Source organism: Otolemur garnettii, unplaced genomic scaffold (assembly GCF_000181295.1).
Source record: "Otolemur garnettii isolate 467f Iridium unplaced genomic scaffold, OtoGar3 scaffold00053, whole genome shotgun sequence".
NCBI classification, from domain to species: Eukaryota; Metazoa; Chordata; class Mammalia; order Primates; family Galagidae; genus Otolemur; species Otolemur garnettii.
Genome location: NW_003852448.1, coordinates 3,647,052 through 3,660,674, shown reverse-complemented (window position 1 = coordinate 3,660,674; position 13,623 = coordinate 3,647,052). Strand labels below are relative to the sequence as shown.

The following is a 13,623-nucleotide window of genomic DNA, read 5'->3' as shown; positions in this document are numbered from 1 at the left end:
TCACTCGTGCAGGAGGGTGGACCAGACAGCTTTTCTTCATCCTTGGAGAACCCTGGGGATAAGTTAGTTCCTCTGACACCCTCTGACCCTGGGTCCTGGGAAGGTGCTTTGCTGCTTTCTTGACAGATCCTGCACTGAGCAGCCTTTTTTATAGGTCTGCCCCTTAGTTCTCATATGGGTGTAATGCTGGTAGCACAGGGATGCAACCAGGAGGGGACACCTCCATCACACCTATCAGACAGGTGAGTCCAGGTCTTGCTGCCCAAGTGCAACTTCCCACAGCCTGATCCAACCCGCCCTGTGCCCGCGCCCTCTGTGAGAAACTTGCCTTTCACATTTCTAGCCCACCCTCATGCAAGAAAACAAGGCATGCAGGTGACAGTGTGGGATAGGGGTTCTGCCACACAACAGACATTGCAAGACGTCTCTGTAATTTCTTTAATTATTCAAACAATAAAGCACAAAGATAACAGTTTCAAGTACATTCTGACACACGTTTTTTGACAGGAGAGGATATGCATTTAGTCATGGGGGGGGCTGGCAGTGACCACCATGCATACATTTTGCACAAGCTCTTGGCACCATTGCCCCGAGGATGAGGAGTGGCGCCCCCACCTGGGGGGGAGGTACAACTTTGTCACACCCTGTATCTAGTTTCTCTACGCAGTGGTTTCCTTTCCTCACTTGTGAAAAAGAATTCATACTAGAAAGCTGTGGAAAGACTTTAAAAAGAGAAGCCAGGATGTCAGGTGACAGCACCCAGCAGCCTAGGTGTTCCATCTGGGAGAAGCCCTGCTCAAGGTGCCCTCATCACCGGCAAACTGGACTGCAGCCGTGGATACCTGTGGGCTTGGCCAACACCTGACCCCTCTTTTTGACCATATGGGCTGCACGGTAGTTCATCAGATCACTCAACACAGCCAGAAGAGCTAGTGTGTCCTTTGACCAACTTAGAATTAGACATGAACAGTCAAAAGAACAGAAGCCATTGTGAACACCAGCCTTGAACCTGCTAGCTACCTAGAAGAACATAGAAAAGTCTTTTACAAGAGAAAATGAGGACTGCGCCTGCCTGCAGAGCCTGGGCCCTGGGAGCACACAGAGGCCAAGCCCACCGGCCCTAGCACATGACCTCAGGGGATGGTCACTGGCAGCCAGATCTACCACAGGCCTAGCCTCAGGAGCCAGAACCCACCAGTTGGGACTGAGGTCCGTTCCATCCTGCTCCCTAAGCCTGAACTACCTCCACACAGGCCTAACCTCCTAGGAGGCCCCAAGCCCATACATCTTGGCCCTTCAAAGCCCAGACTGTTCAGATACTATGGCCCAAAGCACAAAGCATGACAGTCACCTTCAATAAGCCAAAGATCTGAGAGTGATCCATTGCCTGGTCCCTGGCAATGGCTGAGGGCTAAAACCCTCTTGTCCAAACCTATGGGGCAGCGTGAAGCATGGAGGAACCTTCTCCCAACTCAGCTGACATCAGGCACCAGCTGGCGGTACATGCTCAAGTAGGGCTGTGCCCTGCAGATGTGAGTCCACACCTAACAACCACACCAGACAGACACTTGGATCTGGAGTCACTAGCGTGGCCCAAGGACCCTGGAAGACATTCTAGTGACTGGTCCAGGAGGAGCAGGCAGAGAATGCACATTCCACAGTGGGCTTGTCTCTTGGATTGGGGGAACTCTCAAGAAAAGAAGGTAGGAGGTTCAGAGATCACCTGGCCCTCCGCTCTGGGGACCCTTTCTGGAAAGGGCACAACACACCTCAGAAAGCAGCAGTGGGCCTCCTCCCTACAGACCAGGGAAGGCCTGAGGTCTGCCCAGCAGTCACAGGGAGCCTGGAGGAAGTGCTCAGGGCCTGCCTGCAGGGCCACTTCCTCTGGGCCTACAAATTAGGCTTTGCAAGTTAAGGAGTGGCAGTGGGGATAGAAGAGTCCCCACACACAGCACCCCCAAACTTTGGGAGTGTAGGAAGAACTTCACACAATAAATACTAATGGAGCTGAGGTTTCTCCAGTGATGAGAATAAACAAGTTGATTTGTTTACCTACTTTGGTTACCTACATAAGTCAGTCTGAATTCACAGTATAAGCAACACATCTAAATATAATATTGGGAGCTCCTGTCAGTACTAGGTTTCCCAAACAAAGAAGCCAAAAAAGCAAAGAAAAAGGGCTGCAACAGGAATTCTTAGTTATCATATACTAACCAGTCTGTGCGTGGCACATTTTATTTCTATAAAACTATTACAAAATATTCAAAAATACATTTTAGTAAATTTACAGCAGTTATTTCTCAATTTATTAATGCAAAACATCCTTTGTTTTTCTCTGTACAAACTACAGGCTCCATCCTTGTGGGCTCATCACTATGTGCACTTTTAAAAAATATTATTTTCTAATAAATTCTTTGAAGTTAAAAATAACAGAGTTCTTCCAGTTTGTCAAAAAAAAAAAAAAGTGAGAAAGTGTGTGTGTGTGTGTAACAGTCTTGGCTTCCAGGAATGTGGCCAAAATGCTGATTACAAACCCAGTACTAAACCATGAACACAGTACAGGAGATGGCTGTTACATTGGAAACTAGTTAAATTAAAATAATATATTTTCATATTTTACACTATTTCAAAAAATGAAATGTAATTCAGTTAAGTATTGATCTCTCAAAAAATCTAATTTACAATTCTGTGTATAAAAATATAATTTGTGGACCCCCACAAAGCACGTTTGAGTTTACACTTGCGGAAAAGCAGGATTGCGGCAAAGCAGGAATGCGGAGTACAGAACTTTGCTTTCTGACAAGACGAGGGACATGTAGAAAAATAGACTCTGAGCAGGTTGCAGCGGCCTCACAAAATAATCTTCCCCCTGTGAGTACAGTTCACGTGATAATAATAAATTATCCAAGAAACAAACTATTTAAGGCTCTTGAAGGTCCGGTTCATATTATTTAAAACATCTATTCATACCAAACAAATAAATAGCCAGGAGAGGAAGAAAAAAAAATAACCAAAAATAAAACAATAACCAAAAAAATCAAAAATATATATATATAAACTAAATACAACAACAAAACTTCCCAGGGTCTTGGTTTCCTTATAGTCTACTTTGGACTGTCCTACTTTATTATTACCATTAATTATTATTATTCTTCAGTCTCATTCCGTGCGCTTTTTCCGTGTGTCTTTTGCCTTATCTTGCGCGGCTTCCCCAGCCCCCCTCCCTCCCGAACCCCCGACCCGCCTCCTGGGCTTCAGCTGGACGTGACCGCCATGCCCAGGGGGTGCAGGGCCTCGCTGTCCAAAAGCCAGATGCCTATTTGGTAGAGCAGCCGTGAGTACCAGTGGACGCCCGCAGCCCCCGGAGCGTCGGCCTCACCTGGCGCGGGCAGGGGCACGCGGCTGCCGCCCCCGCCTTGGCTGTCCCCACCACGGTCCGTGCGCGCGGGCGCCAGCGCAGCCAGAAGCGCGTGGGCCAGGCGGAAGGGCGCGAAGGCCTGGTGCGCCCAGCTGTGCTCCTCTATGACCGCGTAGCACGAGGCCAGCACCCGGTTGATGAGGATGGTGCCCTGGGCCGTGAGCGGCGCGTACGCGCCTGTGGCCTCCTCGCGCAGCGTCACGCTGTGCACAGAGGCCGGCAGCAGCCGGCGGTCCCCGTTGCGCTCGGCCACCACGTACACACGCTGTCCCGGGCGCACGCGGCTAGCGAAGAGCGCCCGGCGCCCGGGCGCGCCCCCCGGCGGTAACCCAGCGGCCGAGTCGTTGTGCGGCGCCACGAAGAGCAGGTGCGCGGCGGTGAGCAGCAGGCGCTCCCGCGGCTCCCGCGTCTCGATCACGTAGAAGACCTTCTTGGCGCTGTCGTCGCGATCCAGGAAGGTGAGGAAGTCGCTGTACAGCAGCTGCCCCTGGCTGTCCGCAGCCAGCACGCGATCCCCGGGACGCAGGTCCTTCACCAGCTTGGTGCCGCCCTGCTCCAGATGCACGGTGGCCGAGCCAGGGAAGCAGCCGCCGGATTTGGCCGCCACCGAGTTCTCTGAGGGTGAGAAGAAGGAAAGAAGCGGGGACAGGGTGTTGAGTTCTGAGAAGGGGCGCGCCTGGGCAGGGGGTGCATGCGGCGCGGAGTGGGACGAGCCCAGACTGGCCCAGCGCGGACCTCCCTCCCCTAGCCCGCCGCCTCAGTGACAAAATCCCAATGCAGGCACATTTCTTAACGACTCTCCAAGATTGGGCTCGCAGTGGCAAAGGTAGACAGGCGTTTCCTGCGGGAGGCCGGTTCGGCTACCTTCCCTTCCACCTTCCTCCGGCCCCATCCCCCAGCTCAGCACACACCCCGCGGTCGCGAGTCCAGGAGGGTGTTCACTCTCCACTCGGATTCCTCAGGCCGCCTCCTTCCCTCCCGCCCCGGGCGCAGGCCTTGCTCCTGCGCTCCGCACCGGGCTGCACCGGAGAAACCCCGCGCCCGCCTGTGGCCCGCGCCCAGCCCAGGACCTGGGAGTCGGCCCGTGGAGGGACATGGCCACGGAGTGAAAAATAGCCGTCGGAGTTGTCACAACTGGACAAACATTCCAGAGAATTGGCCGAGGTGTGAAAATCCGAGGCTTGTGTAGATTTTCTAATTAAAATCCAATAAAGGGCTGGCCTTGTCATTGTGATTTCTGGAATAAATAGGAGGCACTCTCGGACGAGGGGACTCTTCATTTTCTCTCCTCCCCTTTCTCAGCTCGCTCTCCCGCTCCCGGGCCGCCCCCTCCCTATTTGCTCAGGTGCAACCCCCCCGTGTGCAGTTCACACGCGGCCTCTCCGGAGCCGGGCCTCACAGCGCTGTTTGCACAGCCAGGCCTCTCCTCTCCACACTCAAGACGGCGCATTTGAATTGTAAATGGTCCGGCCTGTTCCGAGCGCTGGCAGCGCCCGGTTCTCAAGGCCCCTTGACTACCGGCTTTCTCGAGCCCTCTATGGCTCTCTGAGGCTCACTGTCCCGGGACAATAATGGAAGCTGGGGCGGAGCGCAGGGAACTGGGAGGAGGGGCGGGGAGGTCCCCGACGTCTTCGCATTCCAATCTCCAGGATCATGCTTTTTGCAAATAGAGATTGCGAGAAAGAATCTTCCTGCCGGAATTACAGAAGGTTTTTAATCTTCTCATCGGTTTCTCCGTCATGAAGTGCGGGGCTGGCCGTTGAGGGCCTCCATGGCCCCCCGGAATGCGACCCGGGACGCTGGTGAGCTCGAGTCGTCGAGTCGCACGACCCTGCTTGACACGCACTGCGCCGCGCCCCCGCCCGCGTGCGCGGAATGCCAATGAGCGGCTCCCCGCGCCGGGCCAGATTCTGGGCCGGGATTACCGCTGCTCACTTTGGGGGGAGGCCTCCAGGGACCCCCGCTAGGGGGACCTCGCGGACAGGGTGGCCGGGGAAAGGGCTCTGCGCGGATGGCGCAGCCTCTAAGTGCCGGGAAGGGCGCGGGCATGGCCCAGACAACTCTCGCGTCTCCACTGCCCACAGGGCAGAGGAAGGAGCCCCCGCCGAGGTTCCCTCCGCGAGCCCTGGAGGAGGGGCTCCTCGCCTTCCTTTGAGCACTAGGCCGCTGATCCCCCTATCCTCACCCCTCCCAGGCTTTCCCTTTCCGTGCTTACAAGAAGCTACTATTTATCTACGAAGTGTGTCTTGACACTTTAAAAGTGTTTTCCTACTGACATATGCCATTAAAATAAAAATAGGAGACAAATGGGGAAGTCTGCGGGGGTGGAGGGACCGACTGTGAGTACTTCCTTCACTGTGAACTGAACACGTGTGAGCCCTCCGAGGGCTGCCTAGGTGCTTGCGTGCGTGGGGATAAGGCGGCCTTCCCGGCTGTTCCTCGCAGGCAACGGCATGTGGCGTTGCAGCCCAGGGAAACCAGCCTCTGAGTCTCTCTCCAGCTGCAGACGCGGAGTCGCAGCGTCTTTGCTGGCCCTGCCCCCCGGCGGGAGGCATCCCAGCTGGGCTCCTAATAAGAACGGATGCTTCTGGGCCTGCGGCCTCCAGATGTTGGAAGTGGTAACTACTGGGCTTATTACCTCCCACCAGGCCTCTCCCTAAAGGCTCAGCAGTGAGTGAAGTTGTTTGGAGTCCACAGACACTCTTAGTGAGGGGAGAGGAGCTGCAGGGGACAGAACCTCCTGCACTTGTGGGTGGGACCCAGTTGGTTCTTAAGCCCTAAATGAGAGGAAGGATCTACAGTGGACGTGGCTAAACGTGCAGGGCCGTGCTTTCTCCCAGGAAAGTCCTAGTGCACCTCCCCCATTCCTGCTGTCTCCATCTCCACCACCTGCGGGGTGGGGTGAGAGTGCTCCGGAAGCCAGGGCCCCTCCACCTCTGGACTTGCAGAACCTGGGCCTTTGGGTTCTCAAAGGTAGGGGGGCAATTCCTGGGTGAGGGTATGTTTTTGCAACAGGAAGTGTCATCTCCTAGACCCCTCCCTCCCCAGACCGCACCCCTTTTTTCCCTTGAATAAGGCCTCAGGGTGACACAGACAGCCAACTGTGAGCAGATCCAGAGTTGCTTGGGGGGGGGGGACATGGCTCTCGGGGGCCAGGGGTCTGGGGTCACCTTACCTGCTTTCACTGAGCAGTGGATATGCGCTTTGGACTCGTAGTAGACCCAATCAAAGCCGGCCTCCACTGCCAGGCGGGCCAGCATGCCATACTTGCTCCGGTCACGGTCTGATGTGGTGATGTCCACAGCTCGGCCCTCATAGTGCAGCGACTCCTCTGAGTGGTGGCCATCCTCGTCCCAGCCCTCAGTCACCCGCAGCTTCACTCCTGGCCACTGGTTCATCACTGAGATGGCCAAAGCGTTCAACTTGTCTTTACACCTCTGTGAAGAGAAGGGGGGAACCCAACAGGCAGGCACCTTAGCATGGGAACCACCACCCACCCCAGCCCCTTGGTCAGCTGGTGCTGCCCAGTCTCAGGCAGAAAAGTGGGGAGCCCAGGCTCAGAATGGGGCCCAGCCAGTGCAGAGTAGAGGACACGGCATAGGAGGAGTTGAGCTGAGAGCTTTCCTAACATGGCCTGAGAAGCAAGGACAGCTTCTCTGAAACAAGTGAACTGTGTTTCAGACTGACTCTGGTGTCCTCAAGAGGCACCATCAGCAGTGCCTGCCACAGGTTTTCCCCCTCTCCCCAGCCCCTTGCTCACACCGGTGACAGCCTCCACCTTTCTCCCTGGGTTAAATATCCCCCCAAGGAGGCCAGAGCAAGGCCCAGGGTGCAAGTTGTAGAAATAAAGAAAAATGCACTATGTATTTCTTAAAGGATAGAAAGCCTTGGGTTTCTCTTGGGACCTTCCCCCAACCCTGTGCCTATTGATGTGAGAAGGAAACCAAAGGTGAGCAAGGGAGGGAGGTGGGGAGCTGATAGCAACTCTCCAGCGAGTGGGAGCGGGCCCAGAGAGAGGCAGCCAGGTGAGTCCTAATTCTCAATACAGGCCAGGGCCAGGACAAACATTCTTTATCTGGACAGCCACATTCTTTTTCTCCGTGGAACTCTTTTCTGCCTGGCTTTTCTGTGGTCTGATTGTGTTTCTTGTTTTCTTTAACCTGTTCCCTTCCTCCCCTCTTGTCGTCTTGGCCCCAGTCTAGAATGGTGTCCGGCAGGTTTGAAGAGCAAACTTAAGAGGTGGAGGGAAGAAAGGGGAGGGGACGGGGGTGGGGGAGGGGAGCCAGAAAGGCCTGAAGCCTCTGAGCCCTTTGCCTGGGGAGTCTTCCTCTCAAAACCACACAGCCCCCTCCCGCTTCCCCTGGGAGTAAAGTAACATTGAATAGGCAGCGGAGATCCGGGTAAAGTGGAACTCAGGACTGTGGGGGTTAGGTCACTTTCAGATAAAGACGCAATAGAAAACAGTTGAATCAAGTGTGTGTGGGGTATGAACTCACCTCCTGGACATTTCTACTGCTGGGGGGGGGGTGCACAGAACTCGAAAAGGGAGAACTGGAACAATTGATGACAGAGGCATGTCCCAGAGAAGCAGGCTCAGGTGGGGGCAGGGGAGCAATTCAAGTTGACCTCTAGAGAGGGTTTTAGGGCTGGCCAGGAAGGATGCTTGCCTGGAACCGGGTTGTGGGATGGAAATAGAGTCCCTATCTAGAGTTCTGATTTTATTGTAGGGGAACCTTTGCTGAGTGATGGAAACGCGGGGTCAGACCTCTATCAAGGACTGCTCAGGACAAATTTCGAAACAGGAAAAGTCTTGTGTGTCTGGCACAATAAAAAGCAGTGACATGGTTGTAGGGTTAAACATACAAGGGGGGGCAGAAGGGGGGGCGGCCCTGGTAACAGGTTAGTGTTTGCAGGGTTCTGGGCCTGCCAGCAGTTAAAAAAAAAAAAAGTCGGAAGGGCAGAGTTTGAGTGAGGTCATCTTGAGGACTGAACGCGTTTTACATGAAAATCAATCAGTAAACCAGGGTCAGTTTAGAACTGGGATGTGCAGCCGGGTGCGCAGGCGCACACCACCGATACACACGCAACACTCATTCCGAGCCCCCAACCCCAGCTCCCCTGTTTTTTGGGGGGCGCAGATGAAGCTTTAAACAGATTCCCCTGGGGAGGCCAGGGAGCAGTAAGACGGGATGGGGAGGACCCAGAGCCCCCAGCACCCTGAGCTGCGCCACTTGGGCAGGACACGGAGGGCCCCAGGAGAAGAGGTGGCGGCGCCAGGGACAGGCTGAAGCTGAGGGTTGCCCGAGTTGGCACCTGGTGGCCCACGCGCCCTCCCCTCCGCCCCAAGCCGGGCGCGGCCTCCGCTGGCGGGCTGCAGAAAGCTCCTCCGCCCCGGTTGGGCGGGACTATCGCAACCAAAGCCAGGAAGCCCAGGTCGGTTATTAATTCATTGGGTCGTGTGCCGCGAATCAAGCCCGACTCTGTGCAGCCACCGTGAAGCGCAGCAGGGCCGCGGGGCCCGGCCGGCTTTGTGCGGCGGAGGCCAGGTAGCTCCCTACGCCCGAGCTCCTGCCCGCTGTCCATCGGCATGGCCGCGTCGCCCGGAAGTGCCGAGCAGGGACTTGTACCGCCAATGGCCGGTGGGCGTCCCCCAGCTCGGGCAAGGGTATCCCAACTTCTAGAGAGAGCTGCAGCCATTCTCTAAATGCTCCTGTCACTACTCCCTGGCCCTACTACTAGGGGAAACAGCCCGTTCCTGCCGAGACAGAAAACCCTCCGCAGACCCACACCTGAGCGTCGCCGTCCCCCAGGCCCAAGTCACACGGGAAATCTATTCAACGCGGCGTCCCAGGGTACCCCCACTTCAGCCCCTGCCCCCTCGGAGCCCCTGGGCCGCGGCACCCTCGCCTGGCACCGCGGGCGTGTCTGCGCTCCCCTCTCCCGAGTTAATATTAACCAGGAGCTCATGCGTTCCAGAACTGCTCTGAAAGTTCCACTGGGGACGATCTTGCCATGGTTGAGGGACTCGCGGCAGTCACATTAGAGAGACACAGAGACAGGGAGGGGGACGAGACAAGAGGAGGGACACGCACCTGGGAACAGAATCTGGGTGGTGATTTAAAACGAGGGCCATTGGGTGAGCAGGCTCCCCAGGGGCCCAGACCTCCGGGCCAAGGTCTCCGCACGTTTCCTCACCCCAGGCCCCGACTGCCGCATCCCTCCCTCCCTGGTCCCCCCAACTCCGAGAATAAGGAGAAGGAAGGGAGGGAAAGGTGAGCCAGGGGTACCTCCCAGGATGGCACCCCCCCCCCCCGTCACGTTTTAAAGAGACCTTTGTGAGATAACCCAGGCCGGGTTCTCCCCACCCAACCCCCACTTTGGCTGTGCCTCCCCCTCCCTTTGTGTTGGGAACGGGAATAGCCACTGCCCAAGGAAAAAAGTATTTGTTTTCGTTTGGTTCGTCTGAGGGAAGTTGACAGAAGGTCAGAAGTTCAAATGCTGCCAGCGCGCGGCAGCGAGAGTGGCCGAGCGCTGGGCCGCTGAGCCTTGGGTCCCGGGCCTGGGCGGCTGGGGCTGGGGCTGGGGCAGGGACCCGCCCCGGCTCTGCTGGAGGCACTGAGGGCACAAGGAGGGGGTTCGGCCCGGTAGGCCGCTGAAGCCTGCGCTGTCCCCCCTCCAGCCCTTGGTCGGCCCCTGTGTCCCCACCTCCCTGCCCCTACGCGGGATAATTGAGGCAACCCCAGCACTGCGTTGCTCTTTCAGGGCCCCCACTCCGGCGCATGGGGCGTCAGGGACCGGCGGCTGGAGCTCCAGGCGCCCTGGACGCCAAGCCGCGGGGATCGATGACCCCCGAGTGAGCTGGGCTGACGCGCGTCTGCTCTGCGTGCGGCTCTGCGCGCTAGCATTTTGGCTGCCGGGAGGCGAGGCCCGGGCCCCGGCAGGGGCGCGGGCCAAGGTCCCTCTCTGCAGCGGCGTCCGCCTCCCGCAGCCCAGGGCGGGAGCTGACCCGTTCTGGCTCTGGGACCTCGAGTGTCCCCGCCCCCGCCGCTTTCTACTGCTTCGCCTAGCTCCTCAGCCGGGAGCGAGAGGACAAGGGGATGGGCTCCCTGGGCTAGCGGGAGAGCTCCCTCCAGCCAGCTGCGTGCACCGGGCACCCCCGTGGCCCGTGCAGAGTTAATTGTAGCTCGCGCTGCTCTCCCGCACAGGCGCGCGCGTCCACACTCGCAGGCCAGATTTAAGGTGGTCGGGAGCTGATGAGGGAGAGCGCCACTGCTGCCACTCCTCTGCTTCCCGCGGGCTCCTCTCTTTTGCTGGCTCCACAGCAAGCCCGGGGTCCTGGCTGGAGCCGGGCGGCAGGGAGGTAGCTCTTCCCTCCCACTCGCAGCCCACCAGCGCCTCTCCGTCAGCGCTGAGCGCACCTAGCCCTAAAGGTAGGACTTGAATATTTTAATAGGGCAATAAAAAGGATGTTGACCTATATTTGCAAGGAAACCCATTTCTAGCTTCAGTTATACGTGCATGGAGTTTCAGAAAGTCTGGAACTGGCTGGGAGATTGGCAGCTCGCAAGTCTCCAAGGAGGTGGGGAAGGAGAGAAGAATCGTATTTTGCTTTGCGTCTCCTCCCCCACCCCAGTGATATTTATTCGCCCCTAATTCTTATGCAAGCAGGTTGAAAACTAAAGTGATGCAATGCCAGTAAGTTCTAAGTCCCTCCCCTAAGGTACCTGGAGCCTGGGAGAATGAAAGAGCATCCTTAAAGAAATATCGATAGGTTCACACTCTGATGGGCACAATTGCCAAGGCTGGAATAGCAATCCCAGCTATGCCATAGAGCCGGGACAAGCCTGGTGGCCTCTGGAACCCCTGCCTTTTGTCAGGACACCTCCTGGCTTTACCAGTGGAGAATTCTTGGTGAGGAGCTCCAGGGTGGGGGTGGTGGCAGGACAGAATGATACAGAGGATGGGGAGACCTGCAGGTCTGAGTCCTCAAGCTCAAGGCTGCATTCGTACAGAGCCCTGGGGGGAGCTTTATGCTTATGCTGCATTCTCACCCCTCCCTCCATTCCCACTCCTGACTTGGAAAGGGCAGACACCCCCAAGTGAAGGTCTGCCCAAGTTACATGCCAGGGTGAGGCAGGATGGGGAAGGCCACTGTAGCAACACTGATCAAATTGGGGCCACAGTTGGACCCCCTCCTGTCCTCACCCACACCCACATCCTAAACTTCTCCAGCAGGACCCTTAACCTCCATTCTCCTCTGCGAAGAGAAAGAGATGCTGGGTGGCCAGGAGGGTGGGGAGGAAGACGGTGAAACCGCCCTGGGACCTGCTGGAGAGCAATCCGAGTAAGTGTAGAACTGCCGGCCACAGGCAACCCCCTTCAAAGCAACACATTCCGCGCCCGGCGCGGGGTTTCTACCTGAGTCATCAGCCGGTCCGCTCCGGTGTTTTCCTCATCCTTAAATATGATGTCGGGGTTGTAATTGGGGGTGAGTTCCTTAAATCGCTCGGAGTTTCTCGAGATCTTTCCTTCGTACCTTCCGCTGGCTCCTAGGGTTTTCTCCGCCACGTTGGGGATAAACTGCTTGTAGGCTAAAGGGGTCAGCTTTTTAGGGTGCCGCCTCTTCCCGAACCCCCTGCCAGGTCCACACGCCAGCCCGGAGCACACGAGCAGCGAGGAGACGAGGACCACCAGCAGACATCTCGCCAGCAGCAGCATCTCGCCCATGGAACCCGATGACTTCAAAGCTGTCCCCGTGCGGTCTGTGCTCGGGTGCGCGCGGCGGGTGTGTGCGTGTGCGCTCTCCCTTGCGCTCTCGCTTCCCCGCGCCGGCTCGCGCCCTCGCTCGCCGCCTCGCTCTTTCTCTTCCTATATAACCTTGCCCGCCGCCGCGGCAGGGGACTCTCCGCGGATCCCCACCCAGGCAGGGGCTGGAATGGCAGGCTGCGGGGCGCTGATAACGGAACACATCGGAGTAGGGTCTCGAGACAGCAATCAAAAGACAAAAAGAGTCTGATTTTAAATGGTAGCAAGCCCGGGGAGCTTGTGAGCGAGGCCGCCTTTAGCGCTACATTATAGCTGGCAGGGGCGCATCTGATTGGCCGGAGCTGCACAAGCTTGTCTTCTGATGTTAACCCTGAAGAAGACTACATTTTTTTTTCCCTGTTGCTGCTGTTGCTTTATTTTCACCTGAAGGCCTCGAGTTAAAAAAAAAAAAAGAAATCTTTACCAAGATAAAGGTGGGCGGGAGGGAGGAGGCGCACTTCCCGGGATGGCATCAGCTACCCTCGCTTTGTGTACATCTCTGCGCTTCCCCCTTTACTGTCTCTGGAATGGTAGGTGCTTCAGTTAAAACCAACTGAAGTTTTTAAAGGACAGTTTAGACCCCCCTCCCAAGTTTCAATCCTCAGTCTCTTGAATGTTTGAAGGGCAGAGCTGCCCAGAGCTTACAGGCCTCCCTGCATTTGGGAGAAAGAGGACTGAGCTTCCTATGGAATATTCACAGCAGTGGGCTGAGGATAATTACAAGTGAGCTCGACTTAAAGCATTGCCTTTTGAAATGCTTTAAGCACCTTAGAAAAACTTAAAACCCCTGTGACTGTGTTTCAATTACTGCTTTAATAAATAATAATAATAATAATAAAACCTTTGCAAATGAGGTGACAGCATCAGGGCAGAGACAGAGTGAACTGAAGGCCCGCAGGGTGAGGGGTGAAGGGGTCTGAGGGTCTGGGTGCTGTCCCCCATGAGGAAGAGGGAGCATGGCTGGCCTGTGCTTAGGCTGGAGGCCACAGAGCCCGGGCAGCAGTGAGCGGGCGAGGCCATGCACACGCACCACCCCCACCATGAGATCGATCAGAGCAAAGTGCAGGCCAGGGATGAGAAGAGTGTGCAGTGCAGGCTCCTTGCCACAGCATGAGGAGCTGCCCGACCTGAGGCCCAACCAGCCATCAGTCCTCAGGGACAGGAGCCCTGGGGGCCCTGGAAGAGCAGTGTTCTGGTCAGGGAGGGGCTTTCTAGGGGAGGGCTCAGGGCCTGGGGTTCAGTGATGCCAGTGTTCCCAGTCCCCTTCTTTCTTTCAGAAAAAGCATCTCCAAAAGTCCTAACTAAACCCAAAAAAGTGAAATCTGCAACACCCCTTCTTTAAGGAACATGCCCCCCACCTGTTCCTCTGGAACAGGAGGAGGGGGCAAGGCCATTCCTGT

The 13,623-nt window shown here is 56.4% G+C and overlaps 1 protein-coding gene across 1 annotated transcript; it reads right to left on the bottom strand.

Moving 5' to 3' along the window:
* Positions 1-2,584: 2,584 nt before the first annotated feature.
* Positions 2,585-12,268, bottom strand: SHH (sonic hedgehog). The gene is made up of 3 exons (XM_012806501.2): positions 11,837-12,268; positions 6,594-6,855; positions 2,585-4,033 (listed from the first exon to the last, which is right to left on the bottom strand). Exons 1-3 carry the CDS (start codon positions 12,143-12,145, stop codon positions 3,255-3,257), a joined length of 1,350 nt encoding a protein of 449 aa, XP_012661955.1. The 5' UTR covers positions 12,146-12,268; the 3' UTR covers positions 2,585-3,254.
* Positions 12,269-13,623: the final 1,355 nt, after the last annotated feature.